Source organism: Arachis hypogaea, chromosome 3 (assembly GCF_003086295.3).
Source record: "Arachis hypogaea cultivar Tifrunner chromosome 3, arahy.Tifrunner.gnm2.J5K5, whole genome shotgun sequence".
Classification (NCBI taxonomy): Eukaryota; Viridiplantae; Streptophyta; class Magnoliopsida; order Fabales; family Fabaceae; genus Arachis; species Arachis hypogaea.
The window spans coordinates 32190503-32204441 of record NC_092038.1 but is presented as its reverse complement, the minus strand read 5'-3'; the positions used below and the strand labels follow the sequence as shown (position 1 = coordinate 32204441).

Here is a 13939-nt window from a genome sequence, read left to right as displayed (position 1 = left end):
CTATCAATGATTCAGCAACTCCATTTCAACTCTTGTTTCTCACCTTAAAAGAATACTAAAAAATACATTTCAAAATATCGCTAAAAATTTTGATGATATGTTTAATGAGGTTTTGTATAGTAAAAGAAGACGGCAAGATAACACACTCATGGATAATTGGATCAATGAGTGTTTATTCGATAATTCAGAAGAAGAAGATATCAATAGAAGCTCTATCCCAACTCCTCGTAGATGGATCAATAAAGATCGAGAAATAGGACATGATCGCCTTTTCCAACATTAATTTGCAGATAAATCGGTGTATGATGCTGACATTTTTCGACGGAGATTTCGACTGAGAAGACATGTGTTCCTTTGGATAATAGATGCTCTCTCAAACGTCTATCTATATTTTCAATAGAAGGTCGATGCAACTGGAAGAAGAGGCTTGCCACCACTCCAAAAATACACCGCTGCGATACGGATGTTAGCATATGGCGTAGCAGCTGATGCTGTTGATGATTATGTGCGCATAGGCGAGAGCACTACAATTGAATGTTTGGAAAAATTTGTTGAAGGTGTCATTTCGGTGTTCAAGGATGAATACTTCCGAAAATCAAATCCAAATAATGTACAACGCCTGCTACAAATGGCAAAGGGTCGTGGCTTTTCTGACATGTTGGGTAGCATTGACTGCATGCATTGGCAATCAAAAATTGTCCAAAGGCGTAGAAAGGTATGTACATGAGTGGTTACCGTGGGGTTGCAACCATAGTACTTGAGGTTGTAGCATCTTCAGACCTTTAGATATGGCATGCGTTCTTTGAAGTTTCTGGTTCAAATAACGATATCAACGTATTAGATCGATCTCTAGCGTTCGATGATATTCTAAATGACCGTGTTTCGGAGGTAAATTATACTATTAATGGTGATAATTATACTATGGGATACTATTTAGCAAATGATATTTATCCTGAATGGGCTACATTTGTCAAATCATTCTCAAAGCCACAAGAGGGAGAAACACAAGTTATTTGCACAATACCAAGAAAGGCAAAGAAAAGATGTGGAGCGAGCATTCGGAGTATTGCAAGCACGCTTTGCAACTATATGTGGTCCAGCTTGCTTTTGGAAAAAAAGAAGCTTGCCAACATAATGAGAACTTGTATTATATTGCATAATATGATTTTTGAGGATAAAAGAGACACTTATGCAGGAAATTTTGCTCAAGACTTAGAGTATGACGATGTCAAAAACGACTTATCACAACCTCAGCTGGAAGAGGAAGATTTTGCACCATACCATTAATTTCTACAAAGAAATGCCCTACTTCGAAATAGGCAGCAGCATAAACAGTTGAAAAAGGATTTGATTGAACACATATGACAATTTCACAATGTTTAGAGTATGAATTTTTTTTAATATTAATATCTTTTAATAGTAAATTATTTTTGAATTTATAAATTTAAATAATATTATTGAAAAAAATAGTAGCTACATTAATTTTAATTATTTCAATTAATTAATTAAGTGGGACCACAATAGGGACTAAAGTTAATTCCTCTAAATAAAAAAGAGAAAGATGTTTTGAGTTCTTATTTACTATTTATAATGCAAAAGCTAATGTGGATTTATTTTTATGACATATAGACGATAAATAGGAATTGCAATGAGTTTCCTATTAGAGATAGTCTTAGATTCTCGGATGTGCTTCACGAATTCAAAAAGCTTTTCATCCCAGATGGCTTGCTCAAGGACCTCCTTTAACTCGAAGAAATCCTGTGTGCGATGACCGTAGCGCATTTGTGGTAATCACAAAATAGGTTTCTATTTCCTGGTACTATGTTTAAGTTGCCTAGCCTTTGGATGATTCTCTTGCTTGATAGTCGCTGGTAAATCTCAGCTATAGGTGTGGTTAGACGGGTATAACTTCCGATTTTGCCTACCTAGGGAGATTTAGTAAGAAGTGGTCCTTTAAATGTTGGATCCATGCTTGGCGCATTATGATTTTTGCCTCGTTGTTCTTGGGGAGCCTCACCTTAGGGGCTTTCTCAACAGAAAGGGTGGCTCCTATGATCACGTTCTCATTACATTGGTGTTTATGGTCACAAATCACAATGTGATCTTCCCTCCTCATCATTTAAGCGAGTTACATTTAAGCGAGTCAAATCGAATACGCTCCCGGAGGCTATATCCTTAGCGGCCAAACAATCTTTCTCTCTTGTCCATCCGGGATCCTACTCGAGACGTCGCTTGTTGGTTGGCCTGTGGTTGGTACCGTTGGCTGCTGTCATATTCTGTTCTTGGGCCTACAGCCTGTGTCAATGGTCCTGGACCAAATGGGCAGTACTGTCTCCAAGTCCTTCGAAAGGCCAATTGTTTTTCTAACCTAGGTGATCTCGAACCCATCCCCGAGAGTCCATATTTTATTGGGAATCGTTGTAAACATGTGTCGGCGTTACTCATGTATGATCCACGTTGGGCATCCTTTTGCTAGGATTAACTGGTCATTCATCGGCAGAGGGTCCTTCCACGCTGTTCTAGCGAGGTTGGTCTTTGCCATTATTCTCGTGTGTTGGGTTGGAGAGTGCGTCTGAATTTGCATAGTGGCCTAAAGTTTCCTACCATGTCTGTGGGTCACATGGCCCAAAAATCGAATTCAAGGGTGATGGCTAATTGGCTAGAACATAATAACTTTTAGAATTATTATGGGATACACTTAATAGATAAAAATAAAAAGAAGAAACACAAAAATAAAAAGAAAATCGCAAATGACAATACATTTATGATTTATCTGTTATCTTTTTCATCACATTAGAGTTTCCGCCTAATGATACAAAAAAGGGCTCTGCGCTTTAGTTTCACGGCTCCCGAGTTAAAAAGATATAGGAAGCAAGTTTAATGAAAATGTTGGTTACATTTTACAACATAGATAAATCATCCTAACGTGTAACTTCAATGAGGGAAACAACACGGTTGGTGATCGAGATGCACTTATTTGGACCGGCCTTCATCAAGAAAATTCCTCATTTTTGGTAATCAATTAATCATCGTCCATGGACCTGTGCCTGCCAGTATCAGGCTCAGGCTCAGGCTCAGGCTCAGTTCAGCCTCTCCAACCATGCGTGTCCTTTTGCGTCCAAACCATGGTCAGGTTTGTCACATAACCCACACCATACAGGTTAGCCACATTTCGACACCAAAAATATGTGCCACCTCTATAGTTTGGCAGTTCATGTTTTACATTTTATCTGTATATACAGTGTACAATTAATGTATAGGTAGTATGGGTACAAAATCAGATACTGAAGTACAAATCATATCAAACCCTACAGGTTCGTTCCATTTTCAACATCAAACACTAAGCATGGTTGGCTTGCCAGGGTCTCTAATTTTTCAAAAAGATCAGGCTGAACGGATAGATATCTTCCCATGGTCAAACTAGATTCAATTCTGCCGGATAATTATGATGGCCAAAAGTTCAGTACATTCTAGCTGCTCATCCACCTCCTTTTTCGGGCAGGTCGCTCTTGTTTGACCTCGGACTCAACTGGGTTTTCACTGTTGGCAGTAGGCAGTGGTTCACTCTCTAGCTTCTTGATAGCCAGGGCCTCTTTTTCGCTTGGCATTGGAAGCTTGAACCTCTCACTTCGCTTCTTCAACCTCTCAACTGTGTCAAGGTGTCGATCCTGTCTGTCCCCCAATTGTTTTGCATCAGCATCCTTACACTCCAAGTCTACAGATTCCCTCCCTTCAGTGGACAAGAGATGGTTGTCAATATCCATTGCTTTAGAAGATTCATCCACAGGTTTTCTAGCTTCAGAGGACCCATCTTTATTATTCTTATCAATCTCTTTGAACTGCAAAGAGGATTTGCTGCTAATGTTGAAATCTCTTTCCTTATGGCTTGTCCACCGCTCCAATTTAGAACGTCCTCTATGAGAATCTTGATGTTCATCATCTGAGGAAATGTCTTCCCGGTGCTTTCTGGGCAGGCGATGCGCTGGAACTTCATGCTCAGCATGTTCTTCATCACCAGAGCCTTTCAAGCCCTTCACAACCAGAAACAAACTACAATATGAAACAGAACAAAATACCCTATGATAATAAAACATTTGCAAGAGCAAGCAGGCAGAGCACCAAACGCAGAGCAGCCCATGAACATTTCTTAATCCAGAGGAATGGGGGCCAGGCTATGGCAAAATGCGGTAAAAATAGAATTCCAAGGCTTGCTAAGAACGATGAAGCACATTTTGTGGAAACAAAAACAATTCATCTTCGCAGTGAACACGGTGCATGCTACCAGTAACAAGACATCCCTATCACAGCAGATGAGTTCAACTACATAATGACACCATTGGACTGGACTATCATAAAATTTAGATCAAATATAAAAGATGATTTGAAAAAATTTGCTTTCATTGCTGACTTGCTAATATATCAGGTTCAATTACCCATGAAAAGTAGGACAGTGAGAATGGTTACCAGGCTCGGCAAAATAATATCAAGGTTTCTTTCAAATGCCAATCACTTGGACGATATTTCCATGCAATCAAATTGATGTTAGTCACATCAATAACGTCTCAATCAAGACACCACAGATGAACACTAGAATTAGAATACCATATAATCTTAAAAGATGGCTTCCACAAAGCAGTATGTTAGAAACTCTTATCCAAACTTTTTAAGATATAGCAAACCTTGGCGCACACATGTTTAATTTAACATCCAACTACATTCAATTCCAGCCTTCAAAGTTGGAAACCCTAAATGGATGGGAAAAAATATGGGTTATATCTTCTACCTTTGCCCAACACAAAGTTAGGGAAAGCTGAGTCATAAAAATCGTAGTATACTAGTAATTAGTTATTCATGCTTCTGCAGAGTCATTTAAATGAACCAACAATTCATATATCAGGCAATCAAATTTGCATTTTATTTGGGGGATCCAATTAGAGAGAATTTGAAGATTCATGTGCAGGCTTGCATACCTTCTCGCTGGCTGGACCACTTTGATTTTCCTGATTTCTCTTGGGCAAGCCTAAACTATTAGGATCGCTAATTTCAGGTTCTTTGCTTTTGCGTGATCCCTCTTTATGCTTTCTATCATGAACTCTCTGGTTATCACTGCGACCATTAGATCTTTCCTGCCTAGATCGCCTTTCCTCACTACTATATTGACCACGAGTGTAAGCATCATCACGCCCCTTATGACGGGCACTTTCATCCTGAACTCGATCCCTCTTCTTCAGTTGGTCACCATGCCGCAATCCTTCTCTAGAATGGGGTTCTTTTTCAGAAACTCTATGTTCATCCTTAGCTCTAACCTGGCCAGCCCACACTTTAGCTTCAGATCCTCGTCCACTTCTTATAGAAGTTCGTCCTTCTTCTCTTTCACGCTTGGGTAGGTGTTCTTCATGTGGCTGTTTCATCCGATGCCACTCCTCCCTATCTCTCTGCCTATCATCCCTCTCCCTAAGTAGCGAAGTCTCATCTTTCGGCCTGGTAGCATATTGATCTTCAAGGTTATCTCTAGTTCTGTGTAGATCATCTCTCTTTCTAGGATCTAACACCACTTCTCTTTCTCGCCTTCGCCGACTGGAACTTTCTCTGTGGCCATGCAAAACTTCTTCCTTGTCAATATGCTCCCTCCTAAGATATTCTTCATCCTTCCTCCTCTTGCTATGGTGATCCTCCATGCCTTCATACCTAATCTTAAAGCCGTCATCTCTTTCTCTGTGTCTTGAGTCTCTTGACCCAACATCCTTATCATAAGGAACCCTGCAAGCACCATTATCTAACTGTTTTCTAAAATGAGCACTATCATCTTTGTCCCTTCTCTCATTTTCTCGAACCTTAGCCCTATCCCTCTTCCTAGGATCTTCATTTCTAACCCTTCTGCTATAGAGATCATCATCTCTTTGTGTCCAATCCATGTCAAAATTGTCCCTATCTTTTTTCCTGTCAAATTCATCAGTATTTGTCTGCAATAGATGAGAAGAACTAGGATGACGTTCCTTGTAAAGGTGTGATCCCTCTCTACCTTTATGCATGCGATTTCTTTCAGGTTCATGCTTTCCATCCTGCTCTCTCTTGTAGTGTCCCTGCTCATGTTCATCAGGCTGCTGTCGGATGCCATCCAGACGTGATGATCGTGAATCTTGAACTACTTCTTCCTCAAAGCCTTCACGCCGCTTTCGGTTATCCCTGCTGCTTGCTGATCTTGCTTTGCTGTTATCACTGCTTCTGGCAGCTTTTGAGTCCTCCCAATCGTCAACTTCGTCAGGCAAAGGTTGCTCAACCTCAGATGTTAATACTTGTCTCTTAGCCGTCCCATCCGTGTGCATATCCATTTTACCTACTGTATTTAAACCAGTTTCCTCCTTTTCCAGTCCACCACGGCCATCAGCTGTCCCAGCATTCTCAAGTTCAATATCTTTATCCTCCACAGTGGCCTCCCGTGCATCCTTAGTGACAGGAGATGATACAAGTGCACTATGTCTCCCATCCATGCTTTCAGCTGACTCTTCTTTTTGATTGTCATCAGTTGCCAATTCTTGAACAGGGGTAATAGGGGGGGACTGGTCACTCACACTTCTTTGCGTCCACCTGTGAATGGTAATCAACGATGGTATTTATCAGAGTTACGGATGAAAATTACCATGGATATCAGGTTCAGACAAGAGTTTAACTGAATGCAAAATATATATTATGGTAAAATGTAAACAAGTCTGTGGCAACAACCGATGTTTCAATTACTCCTATTCCACGGGTAATTAGCCAATGTATTTGTTGTTAGGGATTTATTTCATTTTCTTTTTCATTGTAATTTGCCATTTAACGAACGGCTAGTAAACTTATCTTCAGTTTATTTATAGAGATGTACTAATGTTAATACAGACATAGTCATAGCGAATCCAACACATAATAACATACCTATCATTGATTTTCTTGCAATATCTACAAACTTAAAAACTTTTTGAATTTGTGCTCAAAAGCAGATTTGTTGACATGTATAGGATTGAATCCAACTCCATAATATTAGTATTACTATTATTTTTACAGTCACTTAATATTCCAATGGCATCACTCTTTTTTTCAAGTTGAGGTTCAGCAAATCATAAAAGTATAGCATCTCTTCCTTCTCTTCATGTTAAGGTAAGCAAGTTTATTGATCATATATTGAAAGTAAAATGAATAAATAATTTGTATTCATAGTTCAGATACACACATTGTTGTATCAATTTATTTTAGTCATAAAATAAAAACTTTTCTGATATCATTTTTAATTCAGATCTGTTTGTAGACTTATTTTGTAAATTTTAACATTAATTAGGTAAATAGTAAGTCTTACATTGCTTAAAAATATGGCCAAAATGTCATTCATAATATGGAGGTGGTGTAGTGCAGGGCAGTATTCTAAGATGTTATCAAAGCCTATTCTACAACTAATGCAGGCCAAATGCAAATCTCCAATTTGCAAACTTCACACTCTAGAAGTCCAATTACTCAGCCTCGGAGGGGTGTGTTAAATCCAATATTTTTTAGGGATAAATTATTTGCAGTATATGATTTTATAGAGTTAGAATCAATGGCAGCGGTGTCATTTTAAGTAAAATTACACCTTATAAAAATTATTTTCTATAGATTCAACCATTCAAATACAAGCACCTATCATGAAGATTATTTGTACCAAATTTTGTAAAAATCGAACATCAATAAAGCTATAATCTAACAACTCATTCATGCCCATTTTAAACTTTTCTAACTTTCTTGCCAATTTTGACCTATAAAAGGTATATCGAATGATTTTGGATTGGGGATCTACAATGAATAAGCTTCTAATGATGTAAGATTTATTCATTTGATTCTGACTCATAATATATATATATATATATATATATATATATATATATATATATATATATATATGGCTTTGCAGAATTGTTGTTTTTTATATAACAATTACGTTTCAAATTACAAAACTTTAAGATGACTAATGATATACGTAGGATATCCACAATAAATAAATACACACAAAACACTACTGCCATAATTAACTCGAAAACAAAACAATTAATAATTTATTAAATAACTCTAAGCCGAGCAATGCAGCAATAGAAATACTAGTGATGTTGATAAACAGGAATTTAGGCAAGTAAACCAAATTATGTATGTAAGCTTGGTTAAGCAAGTATCTGCAAAAAAATGTATGTAAGGCTCTAAGCGCCTAACAGATGATGCACTACTTCGCATCTCTGGGTTGTTGCATTACATAATCAGTACCTGAGAATCAGCTATTTTTTTCCTCCAAGAATTGATATCGTGAATATTTCTCATTAAAATCTCCACATTTTCAAACTGTGCTTCTCAACAACTCATTTATCCCTTTAATGACATACAAAATTAGTAAAAGCAACATCGGTGTAATCAATTGACAATCATAATCAGTCGTCCTAGTCATTGTTACCCTTTCAAGTCACAACAACACTTAAATATGAACCAACCAGTTATAGTGATATTTAAATCTCTGCTAGTAAGCAATGACATGTTGCACTCAATTTATACAGAAAAGATCAGTCGCATAACATTTTAGCAAGAGCAACCAAGCCTCCATTATGGATTAAAGGTGGAGTTGCCATTCAGATAAAATATCAGGAAGTCTAAAATTTAACTAGCAGTGGAGATTTTGGAAGTAAATCAAATGAAACGAAAATGATAGTCAGAAAATAAGCTCACAAGTTGACAAACAATTATTCATACAATCTAAACAATATTGCATACCTTTCCTCATGTGAGGAGGCAAAATTGCCACCATAGGGCCTGGGATTTTGGCCCTTAGAACAATAATTGTTTGGCTCTTCACGTGGGCAGAATGAATTTTCATCCCCATTGGGTATTTTAGTGGCACTGGAAGTCATGAATGGCATCCTTCTTCCTCCAAGCTCTTTCTTTTGACCATTATAATCCTGTGGAAAATTATCAAAGTACTCAGGCTCCAACCTTGGAATTTCATGTCTAACTACATGGCCTTCTCTGAAATCCTCTCTTGGGGGTTCTGTGCCATCTCCATCATCTTGTAGATCTTGTGCACCAATGCCAGTAGAGGAATCATCATCTTCTGCACCCTGTAAAACAATCTGTGCAGCAAACATGGTCAGATATTCAAGAAAGGATCATCGAACAACCTCAAGATGTCATATATTTGTCTAAGAAAATCATGAAATACCTCAATGATTGCATCTGAATCACGGAGCCGAGGAGGACGGGTATCAATTGAAGGAAGACGTTCACCACAGCCACCTTCCACCTGAATTGCTCTACCAGTTGGCTGGAAGGAAATAAATTAATAAATTAATATTAGTATATTTAAAATAAAGAAAAAAAGAAGAAGACTTAGAGAAGGCCCCAGAATATGGCAGATGTTATTAACCAGAAGCAAGAAGCTAAGAAGAGAATGTAAAGCAGGTATTTGACATTTCTATAAAACCTGTAACGTAAGTGTTCTAAAAATATAGTGTAATGCAAAACAGTACTTATACAAAGACATACTAGTGGCGGTCGACCACGTCCAGAACCTTTAACAACATCAGTTTGTCCAACATCTGACTTAACAGAATTTGCATGTTCAACATGAGCATCATGTATACCAGTAGCTGCAGCCAACTCTGGGGGCAAATCGGGATCATATTCCTGAACAAAATCAACTACATGATTAACTTCCGGAGAAACAAAGTGCACAAAAACCTTTCAGGAGTAAGAAATTAAATTTGATATACAATAGCACCTCTACCTGCTCTGTTCTACCACATTCATAAACACGAATCTTGCTTTGCATTGTAGACTCTAGGCGTAGTTGTTCCTAAAAAATCACACAAGGATCTTTTCATTCAACACTGAATTCTAGAGAATATAGAAAGAATTAAGGAAATTACCAGCTGTTTGCAATAATCTTTCCAGCTATCTTCATTCAACCCAAAGTTGAAAAAATCTGACACATCAACATTCGGATATTTCCATGGTTTCTCCTCAAAGCTCTCAATGTCAACATCAAATATAGTCCTGGAAGTAATTGGCAGCTTTGAATAAGCAATATGGTGTAACAAAAAACAGACATTTAGTCATACATTCCGACAGAAAAATAAATATTAAAAATGAAAGATATAAAAAGCATCCTGTATAAGAGATGTGCTTTTTCAAAATTTACTTTTTAAGATTTTAACTCAATAATTGAATAGTCTTTTAGCATACGCAACACACAATAATTTCTTTTGTGGGGGGGATAAAAGAAGAATTTCATTAAGATGACCAGAAAGATAATACGAATTTGGGGATAAGGGATCTCCTAAACTTAAACAAAAGCAAAAAGCAAAAGATTTATCTATAAACTACAGCTTTCCAATCTTTCAACATGATCAAGAAGGAAAGTACCCTATGAAGATCATAAGCTTTACACCAATTAGATGCTAGGCAACTAATTCTATACCATTGAACATCCTTGTCAGAAAATCTGTCATTGAATATGCGATCAATTATACTCCAACCAATTAGTCCAAATAGTGACAAAAACTGCACAAAGACACAAAAAGTTCCCGCTTTTCTACTATCAAACCCAACAAATCTAATCAATAGAATTTGGTCTAGCATTACAACGCACACCCAACATTCATCAAAGATGCTAAACAAATTGTTCCATATGAAAATAGCTATTCAGCAATGCAAAAAACAGAAGTGAATTTGACACTGAATTTCCACCACACATAAGACACATCTAGGGAGATAGCCTTATGTCACCTTCGAACCTACAACAAGCTGCCCATATAAAAGATTTGTCTAGATGGAAAGTAGTTGTGTTACAGGAGTAAGAAATTGGAAGAAGGATTTACAGTTAAAACTACCAGAGGAGTCAAGAGACCATATCCTTTTGTTAGGGTTAGAAGACAAAGAAAAATCATCAAGGAGACCTAAGAGAGCCAAAATTTTCAAAGGATCCCCTATTATTAAGGTTAGAAAAGAAATGGAAGTCCCAAGAGAATGCAAAACTCAATAATGATGGCAAACTCACTGAATTAATACAATTGCATGTTATATTCCTATTCAAATCACAACTACCTGCAAGTCGGACATGATCACATATATCCAAAATAAAGAAAAACCAGACGTATTGAAGCTATCCTCCTTAAACTCGTTAAATTATGTGTTTAGGTTTCCATTTTCCAAACATCTCTCTCCGGAGTAGCAGTCACCCTAAACATCTCAAAAAGTTCCTCCCGAAATCCGAATTACACAATTAATAACAGACACTTCAGATCTATCGTTTTGATATAGGACAAAATAAAATTTACTCCATGAAAAATTACTTGTGGGAAGGAAGTGTGAATTCTAGGCCACCACCAAAACCCCGCCCTGCTGCACTGTTGCCCCAACCTGGTAATCCAGAACCTGCAAGAAAACCCTTTTGCATTGCAGCAGCCCCTTTTACACCAGGGGGTCTCCAATCCCCCCTGCCACGACCAGCCATGTTAGCAAGCGGACGAATCAGACCAAGGGGCCCTCCAGGAGCAGAAGTGGTAACTCCGGGCATTGGTGCTGCACCAGGCCTGACATACTGTAGAACAATTTTATAAATAAAATAACATAAAGTAAATATAAAAATGGAAGGGGGAGAAAAAAATCATTATAATTTATAAATACTGCTAAGCTACAATTCATACTTTATTTATATGTAAACTGAATCTAAATCAAAAGTAAGATCAATCTGTCCCAGGAAAATATAGCATGGTTATTTTGTTAGCTTTAAGATCAAACAAGGGAGAATAAAGGTTACCAAGAAGGACCAACCACTAAGGCAAGAACAAGTATTTCGCGATCAACAATTGATATTCTTGGATGTTAAAAACTTGTCATAGGAGAGCAAAGTTTTTGTTTTAAAAAAAGGTAGATGTTAGCCATGGTATTCTAAGAAATAGCATTCATGTGTTGATTAAAAAAATGAAAGGGGCCAACATATATGAGTATCTGAATATTCATATACTTTTGATGAAGAAGAAATTTCAAATAAAGCATTACCAAATGCACAGACATGTTTACACTTTTCTTTTCTTTTTTCTTTTAAAAGCATACACCACACATAAAAGCTCGGTCTTTCATCCCAAATCTCAGCTAATATACCACAAAAAACCTTAAAAGTGAATGCACTATAGAAAGCTGTACAAAGAATAAATACAATTTATTTCCGTAAGTGTAAGGCCGCCAACAAATTTTCATCAGGGAAGGCATTAGATATCGTTTTCCAAGGTAACAGGCGAACATGCAAGCTAACATGAATACTCATAATTCGCAGCAAATCAATATAAATTTCAACACAGCCACCAGAAATTTAATTACAGCACCATCATCAATGTTAGGTTGCTTAATATTTGCCAAAGCCATTTACCTTCTTTAGGAGTTATTCACAACAAAATAAGAAGGAAAACATAGTGCCAGCTAATTCCAACCATCAGATTTCATTTCATCAGCAAAAGAACTCCCATATCATACTGTAGAATTACAATGCAAAAACAAAATGTACATTGCAATTCCTCATATTATGAAGGGAAATAAGGGAACCTCAACACAAGTAATTGCTTTACAATCAGCACAGCACACTGACCTTATACTGTGAATGGAATGGATGATAACCATGACCGCTATATCCAATTTTGAGTGGCGCAGCCACTCCAGTGCTGGATTTGGCCAACTCGGCGTCTTTCCTCTCGCCATCAGAAGGCAATGTGGCATTCTCGCCCCAGTCTTGCTCCTCCCCTCCGTGATTCGGATCACCGTCTGCCACAATAACCAACCCGCCATCTTCATCTTCGTCGTCGTCATCGCCAACCATCCCACCCCTCTCCATTGCCATATGGCTGTTATCATTCAACACTATCTGCAAATCATCATCACTGTCACTATCCCAATCATCATCAGCACCGCCACCCTCGAGGCCTCCTTCCACCCTCCTCAAATCCTCACCACCATCTCCACCGCCGCTGCCACTGGTAGCATCAGCTAAAAGACCCGGAATAACCGGCTCCGAACCAATATCCCCGCCGTCGTCATCCTCGATATCGAATTTCACATCCTTATCCATCAAATCATCGCCTTTTGTCCCAGCGTCCACACCGGATGCCAATTCCTTGCCGCGGTTCAAATCCAGAGAAACCCTTGGGGTGATTTCAGCATTGCCGCCATGGGGAACCCTAGCGTCTACGACTGGCTCCGGTGGCACGGCAGCGACGTCATCGCGGCCATCAATCATAAGGTCCGAAGAGCGATGAGTTGCAGGGGAATTCGAGTGGGAAGGGGCGTAGGGGATCTCGGGGGCGGTGAGATTGAGATCGATGGAAGGGGGTGCGGGTGCAGGTGCAGGGGAAGAGTGATGTGGTTGTGACGGTTGGGGCGCAGAGGATGAGGAAGTGAAGGGTTGGAGAACGTCAGTGTACAAATCTCCGAACTCATCGTCGTCTTCCATTGGAAAGAGACAAGAAAAGAAGAACGAACGAAAGAAAGTGGTTTGCGAAGAGAGATGTGCTTCGTTAAGGAGGGTTTTGAGGTTTGGCAACTGCAGCAGAAGCGGCTTCGATGGGTTAAGGACTTAAGGTGGTCGTTCTATGTTCTCTCTAAATTTTTGTTTTACCAATATGTTAGAGGGCTTGTTTTTAATAAATAAAAAAAATTCATATTAACCTTTTTGTTTAAGAAAAAGGATAAATAAGTTTCTGAATTTTTTATTTGTGAATATTTTACTCCTTCAAGAATGAAAAATATAAAATGAATTTTTACCATTCAAAAATATCGTACATATGGGTCCTTCAGTTCAATTTGTTTGGCCAAACATTACAGATTCAGATTACGTGGCGCTTATGTGGCATGGGAGTGGATACGGGTCGCCAAGATACTGTAAACAGGACTGACGTAGTCT

General features: G+C 38.2%; 2 protein-coding genes across 2 annotated transcripts; one reads left to right on the top strand and one right to left on the bottom strand.

The window, feature by feature from the left end:
- Positions 1-463: 463 nt before the first annotated feature.
- On the top strand, positions 464-1287 carry LOC112775911 (uncharacterized). Its single transcript, XM_025819816.1, has 3 exons — positions 464-505; positions 578-662; positions 809-1287. The coding sequence occupies exons 1-3, from the start codon at positions 464-466 to the stop codon at positions 1285-1287; spliced, it is 606 nt and encodes a 201-aa protein (XP_025675601.1).
- A 1883-nt stretch (positions 1288-3170) lies between these two features.
- Positions 3171-13660, bottom strand: LOC112790153 (FIP1[V]-like protein). The gene is made up of 9 exons (XM_025832414.3): positions 12632-13660; positions 11340-11587; positions 9915-10041; positions 9773-9841; positions 9532-9672; positions 9209-9310; positions 8764-9119; positions 4971-6588; positions 3171-4031 (listed from the first exon to the last, which is right to left on the bottom strand). The coding sequence occupies exons 1-9, from the start codon at positions 13487-13489 to the stop codon at positions 3471-3473; spliced, it is 4080 nt and encodes a 1359-aa protein (XP_025688199.1). The 5' UTR covers positions 13490-13660; the 3' UTR covers positions 3171-3470.
- Positions 13661-13939: the final 279 nt, after the last annotated feature.

What these genes read in the sequence shown, in the direction of transcription:
- LOC112775911 (XM_025819816.1), top strand. Translation starts at nt 464, where the DNA reads ATGTTAGCATATGGCGTAGCAGCTGATGCTGTTGATGATTAT. An exon ending in CTGATGCTGTTGATGATTAT is followed by an intron (nt 506 to 577) that starts GTGCGCATAGGC and finishes TCGGTGTTCAAG; the next exon opens with GATGAATACTTCCGAAAATC. An exon ending in TGGCTTTTCTGACATGTTGG is followed by an intron (nt 663 to 808) that starts GTAGCATTGACT and finishes CGTTCTTTGAAG; the next exon opens with TTTCTGGTTCAAATAACGAT.
- LOC112790153 (XM_025832414.3), bottom strand. Translation starts at nt 13,489, where the DNA reads ATGGAAGACGACGATGAGTTCGGAGATTTGTACACTGACGTTCTCCAA. An exon ending in AATGTGGTAGAACAGAGCAG is followed by an intron (nt 9,673 to 9,772) that starts GTAGAGGTGCTA and finishes GATTTTGTTCAG; the next exon opens with GAATATGATCCCGATTTGCC. An exon ending in GCCTCCTCACATGAGGAAAG is followed by an intron (nt 6,589 to 8,763) that starts GTATGCAATATT and finishes TACCATTCACAG; the next exon opens with GTGGACGCAAAGAAGTGTGA.